Raw genomic sequence first — 23,351 nt, forward strand, 5'->3', positions numbered from 1 at the left:
TCTTGTCAGAGTTGTTATGCTGCAGAGCAACTGACCACAACCTGACGTGATTTGTTTTGCGAAGAGGGTAGCGAAGTAACTTTCTCTTTTAGAGAGTTGAAGCATGGCACTTTTTGGATCTACATGAAAAATGTATGATTATCAGAGATACACCACATTTAACGACTGCCACAATGGTTCTATCTGCAGCAACAGTTATTCGGAAACTCCACAGTCCCCCATTTTTCAGAAGCCAAAAAATATGTGGCTGCCAGTTGTTTTAGACAGTGTTCTTACAACCTACTTTTAATTTTGACTCTGAATTATTGACGTCAAACGATGCTCCAACAGCTGTTGCTGTAAGATAAACACAAGATGGATGCATGTTGGGAGGCTTCTGCAAGAGCCACCACTGTACTATACTGCATGCTAATGAATCAAGGAGTTGGAGGCCCTGCGGAGAGCCTAATGTTCTCTTCCAGATGGTCATACACAGGGACACATCACCTCAGCTCCTCATTTACTTTCTTCCAGTCCGACATTTATGCTCCCCAATTGTCTGAAAGATTTATGTGTGAAATTGCCAAAGCTCAGAGCGCGCAACTTCTCCCTCTTTCTTCCCTTCTTTTTCCCTCTCTGCAGGGGCTTCATATGCGAGGTTACCAACACCACCGCAGGCCCAGCAGGATCTCTTGGTACTCACCATGCCAGCACCACAGGGGAGCAGAGCGGCTTGCTGAGTTCCACACTTTAGTACAGGCATCCCAGCGAACGCTGTGGGCTTGCCCCAGGAATGCTTCCTGACCACAGCCTCAGTCATTGGCACTAACAGGGAGCAAGAGAGGGGGAGAGGAAAAGGAAATACAGTTATCAAGTTGGAAGAAATGGAGGTGTCATACGCGACCACTGTAACTAACTGAAGTGCTCAATCGTTTCTGTCAAAGGCTACTTTTGCAGCACTGTGGACGAACACGACCGCAGTGGCACAAGAGGCATTTAAGTTGTATTTGTAACATCACACCACTGGAAATGTCAGATGAGCTGAAACCTTCCAGTGAGTGCTGTCACCACAGTACCCTAAGGCTTTGGGTCATGAGGGCTTGTTTTTCCTTGAGTCCTAGTCGTATTACCTGAGCCTTAATGCTGCTGCAACAGGGAGGTAGACAAGATACGGACAGGCTTGTTAGCTGCGTGAGTGAGCATGCGGGTGCTGGAGGGGATACAGGCCTGTGCACATACTGTACCTGGTGTGCGTGAGTGTGTGTGTGCACCTGTAATCAAGTGGACTCATCAAGATCAAATGAGACAGAGAGGGAGACATTGTCCTGGTAAGATCCTAACTTTAATCCTTACTGATGAGCCCGCATCATTCAAAGTATCAATCATCATCATACAACTAGATTGTATAACAGTACTTAGGGCCTATCTGAATGCACACACACCCACACAGAGGAGGGAGATAATACCCGTATATTTTATGTAAACTCTTTTGATGACACAGAACTGGGCCGGGCATGCTTAAACCCCAGCACACTCAGCAGTGGCTCTGTGCCACTTTGTCTCCACTAATCCTCTATGATCAACTCATATGTGGAGAAAGGGACGAGGCTTTCGGCGGCCTCTTTCAGACAGACGCTGTGTAAGTAGGTAAGTACAGAACAGGACCAGGACGGTGGGGAAGTCCCATGAGCTCACTGTCTAGCCTGATAGTGCAGCAGCTACGCCTACCTGCTCTAACGCCAGGGAGTGTCTCCAAGGAGCTTTGTGGAGGTTCAGCTCATGTGTGCCATAAAATACACAATATTACTTCAAAATTCTGGCCTTGTATAATTCTTCCAACCATTGAAAAAGCAAACCTCAGATCCAATTCAGTGATGAATGTTCGTTGTGACACACCGATGAGTTCAGCCTTCCATCGCCCACTCTTTCTTCTTTCATTCTTTACTAATACTCAGACCTGAATCACTTCCTCTTGAAGGGGCAAGGCAACGTGATAGTGTTTGAAAAGATAAAAGAAAAGAAAAATTTGCAGATCAGGACCAGCATAGCTCTCAAAGTGATGCTGGTTCAGGCCCGGTCTGACCTCATAACCTGTACAGAAAAAAAACAACAAATTCCTCAGACTAAACGAAAGTCTGTGAAGAAAATCTAAAACCCGAAAAAGCAACTGGACAAGTTTCTTGGATCAACAGCTGAAACGTATAAACTAAAATGTCACTCTGTAGAGTGCATACCTCCGTCAAGGCCCAACAATCCCCTTTAATTCAATCAAGCTTAATCACCACTGGTACCTTTCTGAATCCCCATTATCTCAGCTAGACATTGATGGTGGTTAGGGAGGTTTCTATCCCTATTTGTTACCATATATTGGCTGAAAAAAGACTCCCCTCTATTAAAAATATTTAAATCCGCTAGATCCGGATTTTAATTAGGATCTGGATCAATTGTACTGAAAACGACCTCGCAAAGTTAAAGAAAGTGAGAAAAATTCCTGCATCATTCCCTTTATCCGGATCCGCACCTACATTTATTGGGGTCTGTTTTGGGCCAACACTCATTCTCCATCCAAGATTCGTGCAAATCCCTTGTTTAGTTTTGATTAATCCTGTTGACCAACCAACCAATAAACACACAAATGGACACAGGTGAAAACATAACCTTCTTGGCAGAGGTATTTGTGAATAAATTTCATTATTACCAAGGCAAAATATTCCCACTGACTGAGCTTTAAAAAAGGCTTTAAATACGAGGTGAATAAAATAAAAATTGAGTTAAAGTCATCAACTTGAGTTCTTTTTTTCTTTTTGCTTAGCATTTCTGGTAGTGAAGGACCTGCTGATGCAAAAATGTTTCCCTTTGGCTGAATTAAAGTGGATGATAAAACAATTATTATATTACAGTTTATTATGCGTCTCATCTGTGAATGTTAAACCTTAAAGCAAAAAGTCCCTGAAGCAAATGCAGTGTAATCCTCATTAGTGTTCAGTGACAAATTATCTGCCGTTATGACCTCATATTAAATTAGCGTGATAAAAAAGACTTAACCAGAATCAGCTTTAAAAGATTAGAACTCATTGTTAAGAAACATAAAAAGTACACAAACAACATCTGTTTTAACACTAGTTGTGTCACGCATTACTTCCCACTGCTGCTTCCACTTTCCTTTATCTTTTGGTGCAGGGGTAGAAATGTTTAAAAACACCACTTATCTCTGTCAGTTTGCATTGTATTTATCAGCATGTGATCTGACATATATCGTGTGTATGTATGCACATTATGAGCTAACCCATCATATGATCCCCCAGCCACAGAGGGGACAGCGTTAATGGTTGTCAAGGTGCACACGCATGAATCTAGACTGCCCTCTAGTGGTCGAGCTATTTCTGGGTAAATATCTGTTTATCTCTTTACAGGTTAAACATCTGTATGTGAACGGATAGAGGAGAGAGTGAGTGCTCTGGAAATATTAGAGCCATGTTGATGGGACACTCAGAGACTAACTGACTATAAAATATTATGTTACAGCTCCTAATACACCACTCAAAATTACTAAGGGATATGGGATATTTTAGTGTTTCACTTGATTGTTTATTCTGTGACAAATCTGAATTTCTATTTTGTTTTTTGGTGAATATTTTTGGTCCCCAAAAATAATGCAACACATTTAATTTGGCTTTTATATGCATTCACACGCATATGCACCCATATTCCAATATCCCTAATTTTGAGTAGTGTATTATTATTATTATTTATCTTATTTCAATTTATGGGAATGTTATCATCATCATCATAATTTTAAAAAACAGTTTAGGAACGTCAATTACGTAACTTCGCTGTAAAAGAAACAGGAAGTAAATTGTTGCCATGGAGACAGTCAGTTAGCTGTGGGCTAGCTTTAAGCTAGCTCAATTTTGAAGCCTATCTTTGTTTAAATTTAGGCATGTTGGCACCACTAAAAACACGCCGAATTGGCTATTAGCAGGTCCGGTTTTAAAAGTACAAATGAATGTAAAGAAAACTATCACTGGGTTAGTTTGATACTCAAAATAAATAAAAAATGTGATTATTCTCAGGCGAGTTCATGAGTAAGAATTCGGCTAAGTTTTAGCCTATAAACTTTGATATAATAATAATAATGATATCGTCTTAAAGTCAGGCTGAATCTAAAATGCTCCTGTCATGGCTGTGTTAAATTTGACTTGGAGAAGAAGTGTGAATTTTGCGGCAAAATGGCGCCACTGTTAAGGGTCTGGGGTTTTAAAGTTGGCCCTACCTGAATAGCCTCCATGAGCTGTGTTTCACGTCCACTGGTGCTGCTTCAATTGTTGGCTGTGTGGATTCAATGGAGCATACTACAAAAACATACCTGCTGTTGTTTATAAAGCAAACAAAAAGCAAAAGTGTGATGAACTGTGTTCTCCCTTCAAACAGTGCCTCTCCCCCCCCTGAGGTTTGGAGGGGCTAGGTAAGACAAAACTTCAAATCAGAGATGAGTGGCTGTTAGGGTCAATCTAAGATACAGATACAGCTACACACTTGCATGCACCTGTCCCTTCTCCCCTGCCTTGGTATGTTTGCTTTGACTCTCCTGCGCCCCCTGCAGGCCGCACCTCCCAGCCTGAAGACCTCTGCTGCAGGATCATGATGAAATACATTAAAGGTGCACTATGTAGTTTTGGGGAAGAAATTTTAATCAGAAAAAAAGGTCTTCATTGACTGATTTTTTCATGTTTTCGTAAACTGAATATACAAACTGACGTTAAAGGACAACACAGCTTCATACTGTTTTACTTTGTTTATATTTGGCGGACCCTGCCACCTTACCAGCTTCAAACAGTGTTCTGGGGACTTTATTTTCCACTGAAAACAGCTTGTTTATTCAGTTATGGAAAAAATAAATATTTTTGAGTTTGTATCATTACCTCATTAATATTGTAAATATTGAAATTCTGAGTTTGAATTTCTTCTCCAAAACTACATAGTGCCTCTTTAATTTAAAAATTGGTTACTTTGGCTTTGATGCGACATGCACTCAAAAGTAACAAGTAACTAAAGTTGTAGTGAGTAAAAAGTACAATATTTGCCTCCAAACTGTAGTGGGGTGAAAGTATAAATCAGCAGAAAATGGAAATACTCAGTAGAACCCCGAAATTGTACTTAAGTATAGTACTTGAGTAAATGTACTTACAGTTTTACTCGACATAGTAAGCCAATTTTCTCATGAAGTTGTGGCCTCTTTGTTATTGTGTTGCATTCTGACCATTAGGTTAAGGGTCTAAGGCTGTAACTACCTGTTACTCTGACTTTTGATAGTATTTTCATAATTAATCTATTCATCGTTTCCTGTAAATATCAAGAATGCTCATCACAATTTCTCAGGAGTCCAAACTGCTTCTTTTGTCCAACCAACAGACCAAAACCAAAAGACTCTTTCATTTATTGTCATAAATGACAAATAAAGGAGCAGTTCCTTAAATTTAAGAAGCTGGAGCCAGCAAATATTTGACATCTTTGCTTGATAAATGCCTGAAACGATTAATCATTATTAAAAATAGCTGGCACCTACGGTTGCGGCTAGAAGACTCATAAAATCTGTTTCTTTGTCTTTGTCACTGCTTTACACTGTCGGTATGTTATTCCTCTGCAGCTGATCTGAAGATACCTGCGAGGGCAACAGTGAAAGTGAGTGACGGGAGCTGTCACTGAGGCCTCGTCAGTCAGCTCTGCTGGCAGCGGGACAACAGACAGAGCAGGTGCAAAGGAGAGATAGCTCACATACCAACATGCCACGGAGCAGCACAAAGCAGCCTGTGTCAGGTTTGGACGGCACGTAACTGCTTCATCTTCTTTTGGCTTCACGGTGAAAGAGGCTGTTCTCTATAACCTGCCAGCGTCGAATCCATCTTTGTTGCAAACTATGTGCATGTGCCTTATCTTTAAAATATTCAAAACAATATTCAAATCCCCCTTTCGCTTGGCTCTTTCCTTGTGGCAGTCATTCAGAGAGGACACACCTATGAGTAGATCTAACTGAACAATAAAAGATAAGAGTGATTGATTATATTATTATCAGAATGGACACACTAAGGTGCTCCACCAGCAAAATGCTGTTAGATGTGGCAGGCTTCCAACACTGTCCAGAAAGTCAAGTTCTAGTCTCAACAAACTTCATACCGCAGCAACACGGCGTTAATATCTATTTAGAGGAATATCTTTCCAAATTGAGCAACATTTTCACAACAGTGGGTGACCTTAACGGCAAATTACAGAAAAGAGCAAATCTATTTGTCTCTAAAAGCTCGCTGCAGTGATAAAATGTTTTTTCCAGACGCGCCGTCTGCTCGTAAATGTGCCGCAAATGTGTTGCATAAAGGTTGAACCGGGGAGGTGAGAAAACAGGTTGCACCAGTTCTCTAACGATCACATCAGATAAAGGTGCTGAAGCTGAGCCAGAGCAGTAGACTGCCGCTTCAATCTGTGATTTGTGATGACACGAGCTGCACAGACTGCCAGGGAAAAAAACAATGATGTATTCCAGATGTACAATTAAGAAGTTTGGCTTGCAGACAGCGCGGGGACAGTGTGTGATCCGGCACATTTCAAAAATTCTTGTGATAAGAGTTGTTCAATCGGCTGACAGATCCATAGTGACACCACACATAGCTGACATGTAACAAGCCTGTGGGTTTTGACATATGCGTCACTATGCAGCTATGCAAACCGCATGTTTTAGATTCTTATAACCTGGTGGCCACTGACTATGTGCTTTGAGTCACATATGATCTAGCAAGGCACGCTTTCTACTTCTTTATTCACTTACAGCAGGATCGAAAAGTCTGAGACCACCAAGTAAAATACCTCCAGTTTTCATTAGTTACAACTGCGTTACTTGTAGTGCGATACAGCTCAACAATGTCCATGAGCTTCAGAATATCGTAGTGTTTTCCCCCCTTTTGCCTTCATGACACCGTGCACTCCAGCTAGCATGGTCCGTGCAAAACCTGCTGACTCACGTTATGAGGTCAGGTGACTGTGAAGGAAAAACCGTGACGGTCTTTGGTGCCGAGGTGTGTTTGGGATCATGATCCTGCTGCAGTATGAATCCTTCTCCACAAAGATGCAAACCAAGAATGGAGTGGTACTTCTCCTCGGTCAGGATGGAGTCAGTTCTATGCATACAAATGTCTGACTCGAATTCATCAGTAACTGGACTTTTTTCCAGTCATCCACTGTGAAATTCTGCTATTTCTTTGTCCACCTCAAGGGGTTTGGTCTTGTTTCCCTTCCAGAGAAGTGGTTAAGAAACTGCAGACAGCAGTCTTTGGACAGGACTTTTGTGGATTTGAGTCTTGCAATGAAGCTGCTTCTGTATCTTTCAGGGAACTAAGCTTGAGGTATTGACTTCCTGATGGTGCGGTCATTTTTCACCTGCCTGATTGTGCTTCGGATAGTTGCACTGCCCACATAGAAACCTCAAGCCTATCCATGATTTAGCCCCTAAGAATAAGAATAACAATCCTCAAACTTTCTGATTACTTCCAGGTTTATGTGACAATAATTTTCAATGTGGTCTCAGACTTTTGGTTCCACTGAACATCCTCAAACTCTGATGCAAAACCCCTTTGATGCTTTGACAAACCTCACTGTAGGTTCAATGCAGTTTGTGAGAACAAACATTTTAAAAGCCTCCTGTGGTCGATAAAGCCAGACAAAAAATTCCGATGGATTTAAGGAAGTGAAAGTATTAACAGTGTCCTTTTAAAAAGGAGAACTAAAAGAGGAACCAGCCTCACAGTGGTGTCACTTGTGAAAGCAGACAGCGACGTACAAACCTGTAGATCAACATTGTAAAATGACAAAATAACTCATCGCCCCCTCTTAAAAGTAACAGCATTTAATTTACCAAAAACACAGCTACAGTGAGAGTCGGTGAATATCCAAAGAGTTCTTGAGTGCCTCTTTTTGGAGAAATAAAACACTTCATATGGCTGTACAATAGGAGTTACAAGCAGATGCAGGTGTGGCCATGACGGTAAATGTCCTCAAGTCATGTCAGGCACACTGGTTATAAAAGCTTCGTGTGGTAAATAAAATTGTGTGGCTGTGTGTTTAGGCTGCTTCCCAAAGGTTTTGTAATGTCTTCATCAATGTACGGCATGTTCCTTTAAATATATATATAGATCTGAAGCGAGTCTTTGGCGGTCAGGTGAGGTATAAGAATGCCGTCGATGCCTCAGTCCCTGAGCAGCCCCAGTCTCTTCAGGGCCTCGCGGCGCTCATCTCCCTTCTCTGCGCGAGGGCAGATCAGTACGCTGATTCCTTGTGATCGCGGCAGCTTCTGAGAGTCTCCGGAGTGCTGAAAGGCCGGCAGGGACCTCCGTAGGTCCGGCTCTTTGTTGGTGGCGTGACCCAACTGCGAGCTTTCTCCCTGTGCGCTTGAAAACTCTTTCCCACTCCCCAGAGAGGCAGGTCGTGGACGAGTGTTGCGCAGCTGACTGGGGCTCTGTGTGCCGCTGACGCCCTGGCCGGCCTCAGTTGAGTCTTGAGTATTCATATAGCTGCTTAACCCGAGGCCTGAGCGCTCCAGGGTGGCTGATTTGACATCTTTGAACCTCGGAGGGGTTGGCTGCTTGACCAGGACAGGAGGGGTACGAGGAGGCGTAGTCACCGGTTCATTATCTGATAACAGAGGTCCATCTGCATCGCTGAAAGCTGGAGGTGCTGGGACGATATCAGGAAGCTGGACTGCAGGGGGTGATGGTGACACAGCTGCAGGAGACTGAAGAGGGACGGAGGCAGGAGATGGGCTGTTGAGACGGGTGTGGGATGGTGTCATGGGTGGTGTGTGTGGAGCTGCTGGGCTGATGGGAGGAGAAGGAGCTGCCCATGACCTTCTAGTTTGGGGAGACAGTTTAGGGCTCAAGACAGGGCCTGGATCTAAATCATCGCTTTTAAGCAAGCCAAGCTTTCTGAGGGCCTCCATGCGGACCCTCTGGGGGTCCAACAACAGCCGGTCGCTGCTCGTGGGCACTGAATGTCCTGAGTTCCCATCAGCCACTGCTGCTTTGTGTGACTTCAGAACAATGTTGGCAGGAAGCTTCTTGGGCTTAGGAGCCACAGCAGGTGGACTTCTGGGCTCCGTGGCTTCAGGAGGAGGATACAACTGGGGACCAGAGCTGATGGCTAATGGACTCAGGTCTGGGGGCTTGTTCGGTGGCTCCTGGACCACAGGGGAGCTCACAGAAGTTGCTTTCATGGAGGCTCTCTGGCGTAGCAGCTCCAAGTCAAGAGTCGATCCTGGCTTGTTGGTGGATATTCCTGCAGACAGAGGAGGGTCTTTTGCTTTCTCTGGCTGTGGAGGATTTCCTGGCTCATCCATGAAGTCTGAGGGAGGAGGGATCAGACTCAGATCTATCTCAGAGGCCGGAGCAGACTGACTGGTGCTCGAGACGATCGTTATTTTACCGTCTTCATCTTTGGATACACACAACTCGTCTGCTTTAGTGGCTGATGGCTGGATTTCGCAACCAGCGCCTGAATCAGTGACTGGAAGTTTGAGTTGAGACATGAGGTTCGCTGACGTGTCGAGATCTTTTGCGTTGGACTGTGGTTCTGAGGTTTGATTTAGAGCGTGATGCTCAGCTTCGTCTGATTTCTGATCTAGTCCGGACTCATCAGACTTCAAACTGGAAATGTCTAAGAAACAAAAGCACAATTATTGCAGTTAGTATTGCAGTTATTTACGTTATTCTAGCGTAAAATGTGCAAGTATCCACAAACACACAGTCAAAGAACTTACCATTTACTCTCATCCGACCCATTTTTTCCGCCCGTAACACGGGATCTGGCTCATCGTTGGATAAGCCGCTGTCCTCTTGCACCTCCAGCGCTTCGATTGTTTCCTCCAGATACATGAGACACGCTCTCTCCTCTGCAGATAGGTGCTCCATACTGTCATCACTCTGCACACAAAATAGGAGACCGTGAAACGTATTACAGACATGAAACTCTTTCGCTGCCTCTGTCCTCCATTTAACCCCAAACATGGCCATGAGAGACAGGACAGGAACGACAGGTCAAAGTTATTAAGTGTTCAAACTGCTGCAAAGGAATGACTAATTACACCGATCCTGTCTTGTTCTGGGCTATCTTTCATTCTATATTGGCCTGTCAGAAGACTTTATCTCAGGTGACTGAAGGGGCCTGTGAACAGCTTGAGATCCCCTCTGTTCATCTTTTAAGAAACTCACAATAAAACCCCCTTGAAGGCCCCTCTCTGACCAACGTGAGCGTATCTCACCTCAAATTGATTCACTTCCTTCTATCATCTCTCATTTAAGCCTCTCGTATTGACTCTAAAAGTTTATTCAGATGTCATTAGTTTTGATACACAAAGCTAAATTCTTTATTTCCCCATTTGGACAATGGACAGGAGCATTGTGGAAAGTAATGTTCAGTGTTGGGGATAGTGCGTTGTAAGAATTTCTCTGGATTCCCCTGTTCCTTTTGTTGCCAGGCAGTACGCAGCCACCTTCTGATGTGTGAGTGTGGTTGTGTTGTGTCAGTGTGCAGGTGTAACCTCAGTAGTCACATAATGAAATTATTTAAGAGTGTACGTGCTGTTGACACGATATTGTCATATTTATTTTGTCAACACAATACGTCATTTTTAAATATGACAGTTATCGTCAGTACTGGCATATCACAACACCCCTTGTTGACACTGTAGGCTGTAAAGGCCGGTGTTTTCTCGTCTTCATGCAGGTCTTCATCAGCTCGCCATATTATTTATCAGCAGAGTTACAGATTACGGGTGGTAGATTGTGCTATTTAATGTTGGTAGAGTCAATAAATTTAAAAGGACATCCTCTGGACAATATAAGCAGCAACATACGCAAGGAATCTGAAAGGGGGTTTCCGTTTTAGGTAACGCAGAAGTTCACGGCAGCTTCACTGATTTTAATTCAAGATAAAATCATGGCTAAAATCAACCCAGTCGTGAACCCACCACGCATAACTACACTGGTAATGTTTGTTCAAATATCCCAGAGGAAACTAGAGTTATACAATGAACAGGTAGGAGTCAGTGGGACAGAGGCGAGGAGCACTCACATAGCCGGAGTTCATGCTGATTACACTGTCACAGCTCCCGGCACTGTCCATATTGCTCAAGGATTCCAAGGCAACGCCGCCTGGCCACGTGCCGCCCTTTGGCATCGCACAAGGAAGCGGCTGAGGGCAGGACCTGGGCTTCACCTGGGTCCTCTATTGATCGTGTAAATATCACCAAGAATCAGTCTGAGGAAGGATCTGACGGGAGAAGAAGAAACTAGATTCAGATGTGATGCACCGCCATCTCCTTTAAACAATTTATCAAATACAAAGACACGACGACAACCGCCAGACATGAGACGGAGCCTAAGCTGAGGCCTAAAAATAGTTTACAAAATTGGCGTTTTAAACATCAGAGCAACAACAATTAATGTCAACTCTTTCCATTAGCGTGACAAATGAATGGCATAAATTAGAGCTGATGGCGGAATGATCCTCATAATGTAATAGCTGTCCTGTTTAAAATGAAATGTGCCGTCAAAGTCACTGTGATATATTAAACACAACCAGATATGCTAATGGAGTCATTACATAAATTAATGGATGCATTTGTAAAAAATTTTATTTACACATCAGACATGGCCGGGATTAATATGAAGTCCATAGATTATTGGAGTATTTGTTGTGATCTTTCAATGTTAGTGATGAGAAAATGTATCTCAGAGTTAGTCAGAGCAAGGAGATGTCTTCCAAAGTTACCGTCTTTTTAATATGAAATTCCCTCTGTTTCCAGATAGAGACAATAACCATAAGAAATATATGTAATGTATTTTTGCACAGAACGAGTTAGTGAGTGCGGCTCCCATCGCCCATCACTTACACTGAATAAGTATGAAGGAGGGATGTTTTAATGGCCAGAGTGAACAGGAATCAAAACTTGTTTCAATCCTACGGGCACAATTGGTTTGACAGACTTGAAAAATTGTGAATCTGTCCTTTAATATAAAGACCAGAGATGATCAGATTTGTTACGTTAATGTTAAGTTTTATATTTTCTGAAGTGCAAAACATTGGACATATTGATCTCATCTTTCTCAGAGGTGCCACAGTCGATAACCAGGACGGATGATTGAGAATTTAATCTATACTTTTATTCCTTTATCTGTTTTAATTTCAGAAAAATGTCATAGTTTTTTGTGAGATATTCAAGAGGAAAAAAAAGTTATTAAAAAAGTTGTAGGTTATTAACTTTGGAATTTAATTTACATTAAAGTGACACTGATTTATCACAATACTATCTTTCTTCCTCTTACAGTTTAAACTCATGAGCCATAAAACACACACTTCCTCAATTCAATACAACTGGGGATTGTGCTGCCATGGCCTTCTTGTCGGTCTGTTAGACCGATGGTTAAAGGGTAACACCACCAATTTTGCACATTAAAGTGTGTTTACAGGTCTTGGGGAGTAATACTGCATATTTAAAAAAGGTGATAAAAGCCTTTTGTGGCTCCATAGGAAGCTGCATGTAATCTGATAAATTGCCTCCAGTGATGTCACTCAGTGGCTAAGTTGCATTGTGGGTAATGTAGGCGCCGCGTTTTGAAAAGCAGTCCACTGGTATGTTGCACTCTTGTAACACCGTTGGACTCGTTATGAACAGCAGAACCAGAGATATCGCCCTTTTTTTTTTTTTATTCCACACATCCTTCTTCCTTTTCAAACCCTGGTGCATACATTACCCACAATGCAACTCCAGCAAAAGTTACACTGTCCAATGATATTAGGAAATAAAAAAATCCAATATGGATATACTGGCTGATATACACACATTTCTTTGCAAAAATCCCTCAAATACTTGCTTACTAGTGTGTTATCAAGTGTGAGGATTGGCTGCTTTTCTTTGTCTTAAATTACAGTAAACTGAAGGTTTTTGACTGTTTGACAAAACAACATTTTAATATGTCACCTTGGGCTGTGGGGAATGTTTTGACATTTTCTATGCTGAAGTCTATTAATTGAGAGTGAGCGGCAGAGTAATCACTGTTGAACAAATAATTCTATTAGTAGCCGCCCTAATATAACAGAAATACAATGTCGACTAATTTACATCATTAATACAAGTTCACAGGTTTATTACAGAAACAGCTGTGGCAAGACGTGCTGCTGCTAATCGATTCCAGCAACCGATAGCAGGAACAGGATATTTTGCATTGCAGCACTGAGGTCATGCTGTACAAATAACTAGAAGTCATATAGAAACGCTTCGAGCAGTTCATGTTTATGTATTCCAGTCACTGTGATTCAGTAATGGAGAGAGAAATGCTCATCTTTGTCTGTGAATACGCTTGAGGTCCTTCACGTCATGTCCAATCAGTGTAAAGACAATTGATACACCGTGTTATGATGCAGCATTACACTGTTTACTTGTGTTTCCAGCCTGTAACCCTTTATCCATGCATACATATCTATTACTACTGACAGATCAGGCATGAGGAAAGCATGCCAGCAATAAAATACATGAATTATGTCTGGCTCCTCCTCTGCTGAAGGGATAAAGACTGTGATTTTCGAAAAATCCCCAATAATAGATGGCTGATTTAGAAACAAACAAGGCATTCGATTAATTCACAGGACCACAGAGAAAAGGCCACTTAAAGCAAAGTTTGCTCCTCCTTACTTTCCCTTTTAAGTGCTTAGAGTGCATTAGCAAGTGCCAGAAGCAAATGCCCTCAACAGTGAACAACGGCTGAGGCATGAAGGGATAATATTTGATCAACTCGGGTTAAGACTGTGGTGGATTTTGACTAAAAAAGTCACACAAATGCTACACATACAGTACCCAAAGCAAAAAGCTTTACAACCTGTTATTATATTCAACAGGTATCCACAGCTGCACCTTGAGGTTCAGGTGTGTCCATGGAAGCAGAGCAAAGCTCACTTTATTGTTCTCTTGTCTCAGAGAACGTTTGATTAAACATATAAGAGCTGAGCAATTAGAGTCGCCCTTAATGAATCAGTGTAAATGTTTGTCTGAGGATTAGTCTCCGACACCGTCTACAGTACTGCATGAAGCTGCTGGAGAAGTTTATACAAACAAAAAATAGGAAAATGGGAGCAGCTTCTGAGAGGTTTTTTAGAATGGGCTGGATGCATGACAGCAGCCTAAACAATGTTAACATTAACAGTACCAGTGCAAGATAATGATGACTAAACAAAACTTCAGTCGGTTTTATCCAGGGCTGCAGCGACCATATTATACTTGGGGGTTTAAGAGAAAAAACTAAACACAAGGTGGCATTTTAGAGACACATTGAAGTATTTTAGACTAAATTACATTATTCACATATGACATATAGGATTCTTTCTTAAAATAAATTATTTTTATACATGTGAGCGTTTGAAAAAAAGAAGATCCGGCACACTGCTCTTGCTCAGCATCATTGTACGGACGTTTCTTCCTCAAAACGCTCACGACGCACTGAATCTACACTTTTCCGACACACCTGCATTTGAGTTAGTTGGATGTGCAAATATCTTCTGTAATAAATATGCGACTCAGGATATAATGAATGAGTCGTAACAAGTCTCAGTTGAGTGTGTCGCCTGTTTGCTTTTTGTGATCCAGAAGTTCCCAAACTTTTTGTAAAGTCATTCAGCCCTTCATTACACTCAAAATCTATCATGCAAATTGAATTAAACAACCTTCAATATAACCTTTTCACATGAAAATGATTTCAAGCCTGCTCAATGATACCCACATGGCCTTACAAGCCGATGGCAGATATGTCATGAGCCAGTAGCCCAACACAAAACTGATGTGGTACGACAGACACTGGCCACTGCTATCGTGTTATCTTGTCTGCAGACAAATATGAGCCAATAAATCTGTGCTTAAATAACTCCATTTTATCAGGTCATTTCTATAATTACATCCCACAATAATAATAATAATAATAATAATAATCTGGGTGGTCACAAGTTAAGGGGTCGACAGCTTTTTTTCAGGGCCGATACCGATTATTAGAAATCAAGGAGATTTAAAACCGATATTTGGGACCGATATTCATTCGCAGTAAAAAGTACAATTTTGAGGTACTTTACTTGAGTATTTGCATTTTCTGCGACTTTATGCTTCCTCTCTGCCACATTTATTTAATCCATTTAGTTAGTAGTTACTTTGCAGATTCAGATTATTCAGTGTTTATAGGTTACTAATTGTGACGTCTTAACAAACAGATATTGTTGGGTGGGACATTGTGTGAGAGGATGCTGCATCAGAGCTAAAGTAAAAATGAAAAATCTTCGATGCCAATAATTGGAAAATGCTGAATATCAGCCCTGATAATCGGTCTACCTCTGCATAAGATCGCTGCAGAACATCTCCTCACTAAACTCTTGTAACTTGAATTTTTACACTCATATTTTCTTAGAACGAGCAAAAACATCTGCAAGTGCAGAACTTTCAAGCTGAAACGAAGGGGCGATCTGGTGACGTCTCAGTTATATCCCACGTTGAAATCCACTCATCTCGAGCAGTGGAAAGGAGTCGTGACATTTTGGGCACGGACCGGACAGCTGAGGAAAAACCTGATCACCAACACCCACATTCACTTCTGTTTCCTATAAACAAAGGCCGGTTGACAAAGCAGCCACTTGCTGTTCAATGGCTGCTAATTACTGTCCCTCCCATTACCTCCCATTTACTGTAGATGAGCAGAGTGCGAGAGAAATCTCCAATCCTGAGCAGCCAACACCTCCCAAACCTGAACCAGACAACAAACCTGTAGGGCGGCAGTGGGAACACTCACTACACCCACAGCTGAGTCAGATTTAATAGTGACAGGAATGTCGCTTTGCTTGCTTCCACGTCTTTAAGACAACTCTTTAAACTTCAGCCCGGCGCTTCTGATGTGATCCGAGCGTTGAATTACAGCTCGACAGTAAAAAGACGGAGGATGAGCTCAGAGGCTTTATTGTGTTTACTGGGAGTACAGCTGCACGGTTTATGAGCCTGACTTACAATCCAAGAAATCATCATATACAGCCTATGGTGACAAATTATAGTGTGAGAAGGTCCAAAAATGTGAAGTATGTGTTGAAGGGCAGGCTGAGAGCTGGTTTAATGATTAATGGTAAACACAAGTTCATGGTGAACATCAGGTTGTGCAACAGAAATAGTTCATTAATGTTTAGCTTGGCACTTTGTCCCACTAAAATGACTATTATTGACATTCATGTTCAAATATTTGCACTTTCCCTGACTCACCCTGCACTCAGCCAGCCAATAATGAATGATTAAACACTGATCAATGTGCGATCTAAAGACACGCAGAGCAGGAACAGTGATTAATCCTGATGGTCACACTGTGGGAATCATTTGCATGCTGTCATCACCTGTTCCTCCATTTTAACTCACGCACAGGATGACACTTGTCTCTGCGAAATGAGGTCATTACCACACCTACAAAACTCATCAACGGCAGGAAGATACAAAATAAAAGCACGGGAAAAGTAGAACTAGAGGTCAGAGAGAGATTACACTGTCAGACGAGCACTGATGTGGAGTTTTAAAACAACTTAACAACTATTTCCTCAGAAGTTTTTTTAACCCCTCACAACAACTCGCTTCGAGCAGAGACATTTGCTTGATAACTCACAGGAGGTGTCGCAGAAGTGAAAGTGTCTGTCAAAGCGTCCGGCTGAGCGCGTCTTCAGGTCTCAGTCCATCGCTGCGCTGCTGCGTCTGACTCCCCTCTGTTTTCTGGGAGTACAAGTCACTGACGGATCGCGAGGTGGGACGTAACGTGCCTGCCAGGTGAGCCAATTAGCTTCCGCACGGGTTGCGCGTGTGGCCAATCAGTGAACGTCTGGTGGAGACGTTTCCGAGGAGGAGCCAATGGAGTGACAGCAGGTGAGTGAGCGCAGCACAGGTGGAGTAAAATGTACTCTTAGATAACAGATAAATAAAATAAACAAATAAATAAATAAGACAATCATATTATAAAGGCTAAATATGAGTCATGAGTGTGAGACTTTAACATAGTTTCATGCTAACTTTTACAAAAAGTTTGCTTTTAGGATGCTTCTTTTAAAATATTTATTTTCTTTTATACTATTGTTTATTTATCAAGGACAATGCACAATACATGTGTTGTTCCAGATGTAGCTTAAAGTCATTTCCATCTGCAGTCCCTGAGCAGAGACCACCACAGCTGTACAGGTTACAGGACATAAGGAACAAACCCAAAACCTTTAACAGTTAACACCATCAATAAAAACAAAGCAATAAGATAAAATCAAAAGAAGCATTTGGAAACTAAAACAATGATACAACTACCCTGACACAAAATAATAATAATTATTATCATCATCATCATAACAAATTCCCATCAGCATTCTCAACAACTGAAGGGACAGATGACCTTTTATTACTAACATTTATATCTGCATTATTACCAAAAAGAAAGGTCCCTTCATCAGAAAGTCGTCCCACACCAACTCCATCCTGTTTATATTGTATGTATACTGAAAACCAACCAACTCCCAGAAAAACTTTTTTTGTTTTTAACGTCTTTAAATGCAATATATGTAATGCATGCACCCTGTAAAGCTCTTTGAGTTGCCTTGTGTCTGAGCTGTGCGATACAAATAAACTCGCCTTGACTTTCTAAAATCCCATATGGCTTGTTTTATTTATTTGTTCTGTGTTTACAGGCTGGATGCTGTGAGGAGTCGGTGTCAGTTTGTGCATGTTGGAGTTGGGAACAAAGGAGGTCTATCTGCAGATATCAGATGGCTGACCTGTTTTCCAGGAACAGAGGCGTACGTCTGTGACGTCTATTTCAAATCTATGAAAATGAGCTGAATTATAAATCTATATCCCCGTCTGACCCAGAAATCACCATCGTCTGATCTGTGGTTCTGCTGATGTTTTCATGTAAGCAAAATACGTCACATTAGGTACATTTCTTTTGCATACGAGCAGACACATCTTTCTATTAAAGATATGATGCAGCTTTAGTGTATTTGAAGGGAAGAGCAGAAGTTCATCTTTACCTCTATCAGTGTAATTTGTAACCTAAAGCAATGAGATGTTTTAGATTCGTGGGAAAGTCTTCACAGTTTAACAGCAGTATATCGACAACTTCCTGTTTTCCAAAATAAAAACTGTGTCACTGCGGTGAACCGGCCCTTTATGGCTGTCAGCACTATTACTGCATTACTATCAGGAGACTGAACAAAACAAGAGGAATCAGATGGATGAGAATCAGATAACACTATTATTTACTTGTTAACTTTGTGCTGCAGTGTGATTAGATCAGTTTGACACGAAGACATTAACCAAAGAAATAAATCTAAAGGTGATATTTGGCTCTCAAAATGTTAAACGAGTATATACTGCTGACATATTTCACAGCAGTTTGCATTTAAAATATAACCAGTAATTATCTTATCTCGATTAATTACTCTTCTAACAAAGATTTTTTTAAAAACAGGCACAACCAGGAGCCGGGCAATTTGAAAAATGTATTCTCATCTTATAAAATGAAACCAAGGACATAAAATCCACAGGACACAGAAGCTCCTCGTGTTTTTTAACATCAGGTTTTTAGATGTGTGAAGTTTTTAAAGTCACAAGGGTATTAAGAAATCATGTCATACTGGAAAGAAACACACTGTAGAAACATGTTTGTCCGGATAAAATTGCTTTTTGGTGCAGCCTGATGCTCCTGCAGTCTCATCTTGTTTAGACTCACACAAGAAGCTGTGATGGTGTTTTTCTCTCAGCTTGTGGCCTTTTATCTCCTGTTCTGTGTTACACCTGCACCGGCCCCCGAGCTGCTGCGGTCCATCCCTCAGCAGAGAAAGGTTTATGAAGTGGACACGGAGGGTGGAGACCACACATTTCATCCAGGCACCTCCATCGATCTTGTCTGCCATCTGACAAAGAGGGACACTCTAAAGGCATCAATTCACAGAGTTGTGTCAGCTGAACTGCGGTACAACCAAGGGCGCTATGCAAGCCACAAGCTTTATTCAGAGGGGGCACAATTTTCTGCAATTTTACACACACACACACACACACACACACACACACACACACACACACACATTTATATTTGAAGACCTTTGGGGGGATTACAACTTCATATCTGTTTCTGCAGCTCAGTAATCTCCCACTTTATATTAAGGGAAATACTATATATGTATTTAGAGGTTTTACTTATACTTATTCTACTACTACTGGGTAGTCCAAAACACTTCTCTGGAGCTTCACAGCAAAACAGCATCGCAGCATTTTCCTCAACAACTGAAGTAACTGGGGACTTGTTTTAAAACTTAAAATTACCAACCAAAAAAAACCAAACATGAAATGGCTCCATACGACTCGTCCAGTGTAATCCAAGTGTCTCTGGCAGCCCAGAGATCCCAAATTGATTTGAAAAGATTTTATGTACACCTTTTTTAAAGCAGACATCTTCACAGTAGCTGCTAAGCTAAAACTGTTGGTTTGATTTGGGATCTTCAAGCTTACAGAGACTTGGATTATGCCAGACAAACTCTATGGAGCCATTTAATGCCTTTTTCAGTTGTTTTTTGTTTTTTTTACGATTTATAACAAGTCCCCATCTACTTCAGTTGAATTTAGGAGAATGCTGCAATGCTGTTTTGCCGTGAATCTCCAGAAATGTGTTGTGGACTGCGAAACTTCACCGGACCTCGGTAGTACAGTAGAGTAGATGACTGGATTTTTTAATTTTGGGCATACATGCACATAAGACTATGCTCGCAATGAAAATTAATTTATAGAAAATAGATAATAAAGATACAAATGAAAGTAGCACACCAACATGGTAATAGCTGTATTTTTGTATTTTTCAACACAACACATAGAAAGCAGCACGAGTACATTGAGACTGCGCTGACATCACACAGTTAAACTGCAGCTGCTGACGTCTCCACAGTTTACATCCTTACTGGCAACTTTTGGAAGAAACCAAAATCATAGGGAAAGGGGTCGTGTGACATTACGAGGTATGACAACATGAATAACTCTGACTGATAATATAAGATTATCATAACTACATATTATAATGGTAATAAAATAAAGCATAAAATGTAATAACAATATCAAAAAGCCAAAGTTTGGGAAAAGAAGGCAAAAACTTCAGTGAATAGACAAAAAAAAAGAGTCAACACAGAGACAGTGTTTTCTAATCGCGCCATTTATTAGTTGTACAATTATGAAAAATAATCATAAAAAAGACTGGAAGCCCAAGATTATTTACAATCTTTTTTTTCTGAAGTGAGGTCCCTCTTCTGAGTCATTGTTTTCTCAGCCTTTTTTTTTTTTTTTTATTATTTTTAAATCACAGGGTATTTATTCACGATATGTTAACTTTATAAGACATAGTCCTTTTCTCTCTTTTGACAAACGTCAAAAAAATTACATACGTACATACATACATATACATATATATATTTATAGATATCTATAAAAGCAAAAATCATTCAAGTATCAAAATACAGACCGCTAGATTCATGTACAATATCATTCTCATCATTGTTGTCATCAGATTAGTCCCGAAATATCTCCCCTGATCCTTTTAGCAATGTGCAAAAGCAGAACGGGACCAGGCTGATGGCTGAAGGTGCCGACGCCAGCGAGCTGAAGACAGTGTACCGTAGAGTTATTATCGTACTGGCCTGACAACGTACCACACAGACAACAGTTAAATCAAAACCACCTGACTATGTACCCATATACACATCGGCTGACCAACAAGTACCATTAACAGTCAACATACTGGGAGTTAGCTAGGAGAAACATGCTGTGCCCTACCAGCCTGCGTGGCAGGTTTGGTGAATAAACTTGCCTAGATTAACTGAACAAAAGGAGGCAGGGAAGGAGAGAGACAACTGCAGTGAACCACACCTGATCCAGTTCCAGCATTCAGACACGTAACTGCCTGATAAAACAATTAAAACATACAAAAAAATCAAATAAAAGCCACCCCCTGTTATATTATTATTATCATTATTATTATTACAAAACAGTTCTTTGTAGTGTCAGTTCTCTGCCCTTTGAGTTTGGTTAGAGAGTTCCTCCCGTGCAAGATTACATCATTTATCACAGTTACACATGTACAGTATGTTGTGGATGGTCGTGAAGAGACGCCACAGGACGAATAATCCAGGAAGGAGTGTGTACCTACAGTGTGAGGTCTCTGTCTGACGTGATGTACCTTGGTATCATAACAAAACAAAGAGATGTTCCTTATCTCAGCCACTTCCCCTTTAACAACTACTTCTGCATTGAAACGGTGCAGGTACTTTTCCTGAAAGAGTAAACTCTTTGTGGGGGAGGTGTACCGTACAAATCATAACAAATGCATCCGAGCGGGACATCGCTTTCTGACGGACAGGAAGTTAAATGTTTCTGATGAAGTGGAGGTCAGATGAACCGACGGACCGCACAGCTTACGCCTCCAGGCGGGCACTATCCGTCTGGTGTTGTGATCTCGCTGCATGGGAACTGGGTCGCCTTTTTCCCCCCCTTAACAAAACATCCTAGACACCATGCAACAGGGCTCATTCCTGTCCTTTCCTAATGGCTGGGAGTGGCCACAGTGTTCAGCTAGAGGGGAAGGGGGACACACAGACAAACACACGCACACACAAAACAGTGAGGTTAAAATAAAGTAAAAAATAACAAGCGTGATGGTGATGGATTACTCCTTACAATGATTAACTCTTTTCACCGGCAAACGTGAAATATTAACCTGCCGTGATTGGCAAAACAAAAGGCAATGCTGACAGGATGAACATGAGAAGGCATTTGTTGTGAAAAAAAGAAGAAGAAGACAAAAAGAACAAGAGGAAGAAGACAGGACAGAGGACACTTATTCTGACACACTTGGGAGATTTGGTAAAAAGTGCTTAGTTATATAGTTAGTTCACTCTTGAGGAAACATCAGGTTTAAATCCTGCTGCTCTGATTGATAGACAGAAGAGGGCATGCCAGTCTTAAGAAGGCTTGGACTGTCTATTTTCACGTGGGTCCATATGAGCCTATTAGCCCTATCCTGTTCCCCTCCCCCCCCCACACTAGAAAATCCCCAGAAATGCTTACTTCATTAGCTCCAAAAGAACCTTATCACAGTGCTAGGATCTTAGCCTCCTTTGGCTTCGAACAGACTGCTGACAGTGAAAAAATATCCCCCCTAACACCACGACCTCTGAGTCTCACAGCCGAGCACAGAATTACAAGAACCAGTCTCTCAGTTTCCGCGGGAAACATGTCCATCCAGGTACAGCATGTGTGCAGAGAGGTCGCTCTCGGCGCTCGGTAAATCAGATTTTCTCAGCGCTCGGAGAAGTCAGGAGTCGAAAGAGCAGAGCGAAAAAGCCTCAGAGTGGCCGTCGCCTAATAGAGCGGGAAAAGCACCAAGAAAGAAAAGAGCTTATCACCAAGAGTCAATACTGGGATGTTGACGGGGTGGGGAAAGGGAAGCATTGCACACAGAGTTCGGGAAGCATACAAGGTAAACAGAGAGGAGAATAAGAGTGAAGGTGAGTCATACCAGCTGGCAGGGGGTTATAAAGTGAAAGGGCGGCACTAATAATGACTAAAAAGCGGAGAAGTGGAGGATTAGTTTGTCGCAGGTTGTGTTGCTTTCAGATGAGGACACAGGTGGTGGCCGAAGAAGGGGGTGACGGAGGGAAGCAGGGGTCCGGCCCAGAGAGGCAAGAGTCACAGTGAAAGGCACACAGAAGGAAGGGAAGGAAGAGGGAGTGAGACCAGGCCCAGAGGTCAGAGGTCAGGAGGAGGAGGAGGGGTCCAATCAGAATATGGTGGTCTCATACTTAGTGCTGATAGTGCGCTTGGATTCCTTGGGGTCCACGAGCCACGTGGCGCTGCTCTGGGACTGAGAATCCCCCTCCTGTTCCACGAGATCCCCCTGAAAACACAAACAGAGGGTGTAAAAAGGTTTCACAACAGCAGTGGATGTCAGGTGATTAACTCGCTTAAGATACAGGTTTTGTCAGTAACAGTCGGACTGAATCACCGACGCAGAGGAGCATCAAAATCCACTCATGTGACTGGTGTGACATGCAGATCAACCCAGGTCGGTTAATGTCTGAGTCTACAGTCTTATATAACACATCCGGGTCGAACATCGTCAATGTTCTTCAACGTGTCTTGTGTCGACAATCAGCTAAAATTTACCCATAAAGCTTTGGGAGTCCAAGTCTGTGTTGGCACAGATTGTGAATGTGAGTGAAAGGAGTAAGATCACGACCGCAGCAAAACC

At 41.8% G+C, this 23,351-nt stretch overlaps 2 protein-coding genes across 11 annotated transcripts in view; both read right to left on the reverse strand.

Annotated features, from left to right (window-relative positions):
* Positions 1 to 7,857: 7,857 nt before the first annotated feature.
* LOC311265766 (specifically androgen-regulated gene protein) lies at positions 7,858 to 16,882 on the reverse strand. Of its 2 annotated transcripts, XM_084367746.1 has the most exons (4): positions 16,692 to 16,882; positions 11,092 to 11,289; positions 9,779 to 9,941; positions 7,858 to 9,675 (listed from the first exon to the last, which is right to left on the reverse strand). In XM_084367746.1, the coding sequence occupies exons 2-4, from the start codon at positions 11,194 to 11,196 to the stop codon at positions 8,213 to 8,215; spliced, it is 1,731 nt and encodes a 576-aa protein (XP_084223872.1). In that variant the 5' UTR covers positions 11,197 to 11,289; positions 16,692 to 16,882; the 3' UTR covers positions 7,858 to 8,212. The 2 variants fall into 2 exon arrangements, with proteins under 2 accessions (XP_084223872.1, XP_084223873.1); XM_084367747.1 differs by lacking the exon at positions 11,092 to 11,289 and having other exon boundaries at positions 16,692 to 16,881.
* A 3,360-nt stretch (positions 16,883 to 20,242) lies between these two features.
* Positions 20,243 to 23,351, reverse strand: part of LOC311265302 (ankyrin repeat and SAM domain-containing protein 1A) — a 70,962-nt gene continuing 67,853 nt past the window's right edge. For 5 of the 9 annotated variants that reach the window (XM_084366802.1, XM_084366806.1, XM_084366803.1 and 2 more), the window contains one exon: positions 20,243 to 22,997. In XM_084366802.1, the coding sequence (XP_084222928.1) occupies positions 22,881 to 22,997 (117 nt within the window). In that variant the 3' untranslated portion in view covers positions 20,243 to 22,880. The remainder of the gene's footprint in view (positions 22,998 to 23,351) is intronic. The other 4 variants (XM_084366804.1, XM_084366809.1, XM_084366805.1 and 1 more) reach the window with 2 other exon arrangements.

The sequence above is a fragment of the Pagrus pagrus genome, assembly GCF_965226575.1.
Source record: "Pagrus pagrus genome assembly, chromosome: 11".
Classification (NCBI taxonomy): domain Eukaryota; kingdom Metazoa; phylum Chordata; class Actinopteri; order Spariformes; family Sparidae; genus Pagrus; species Pagrus pagrus.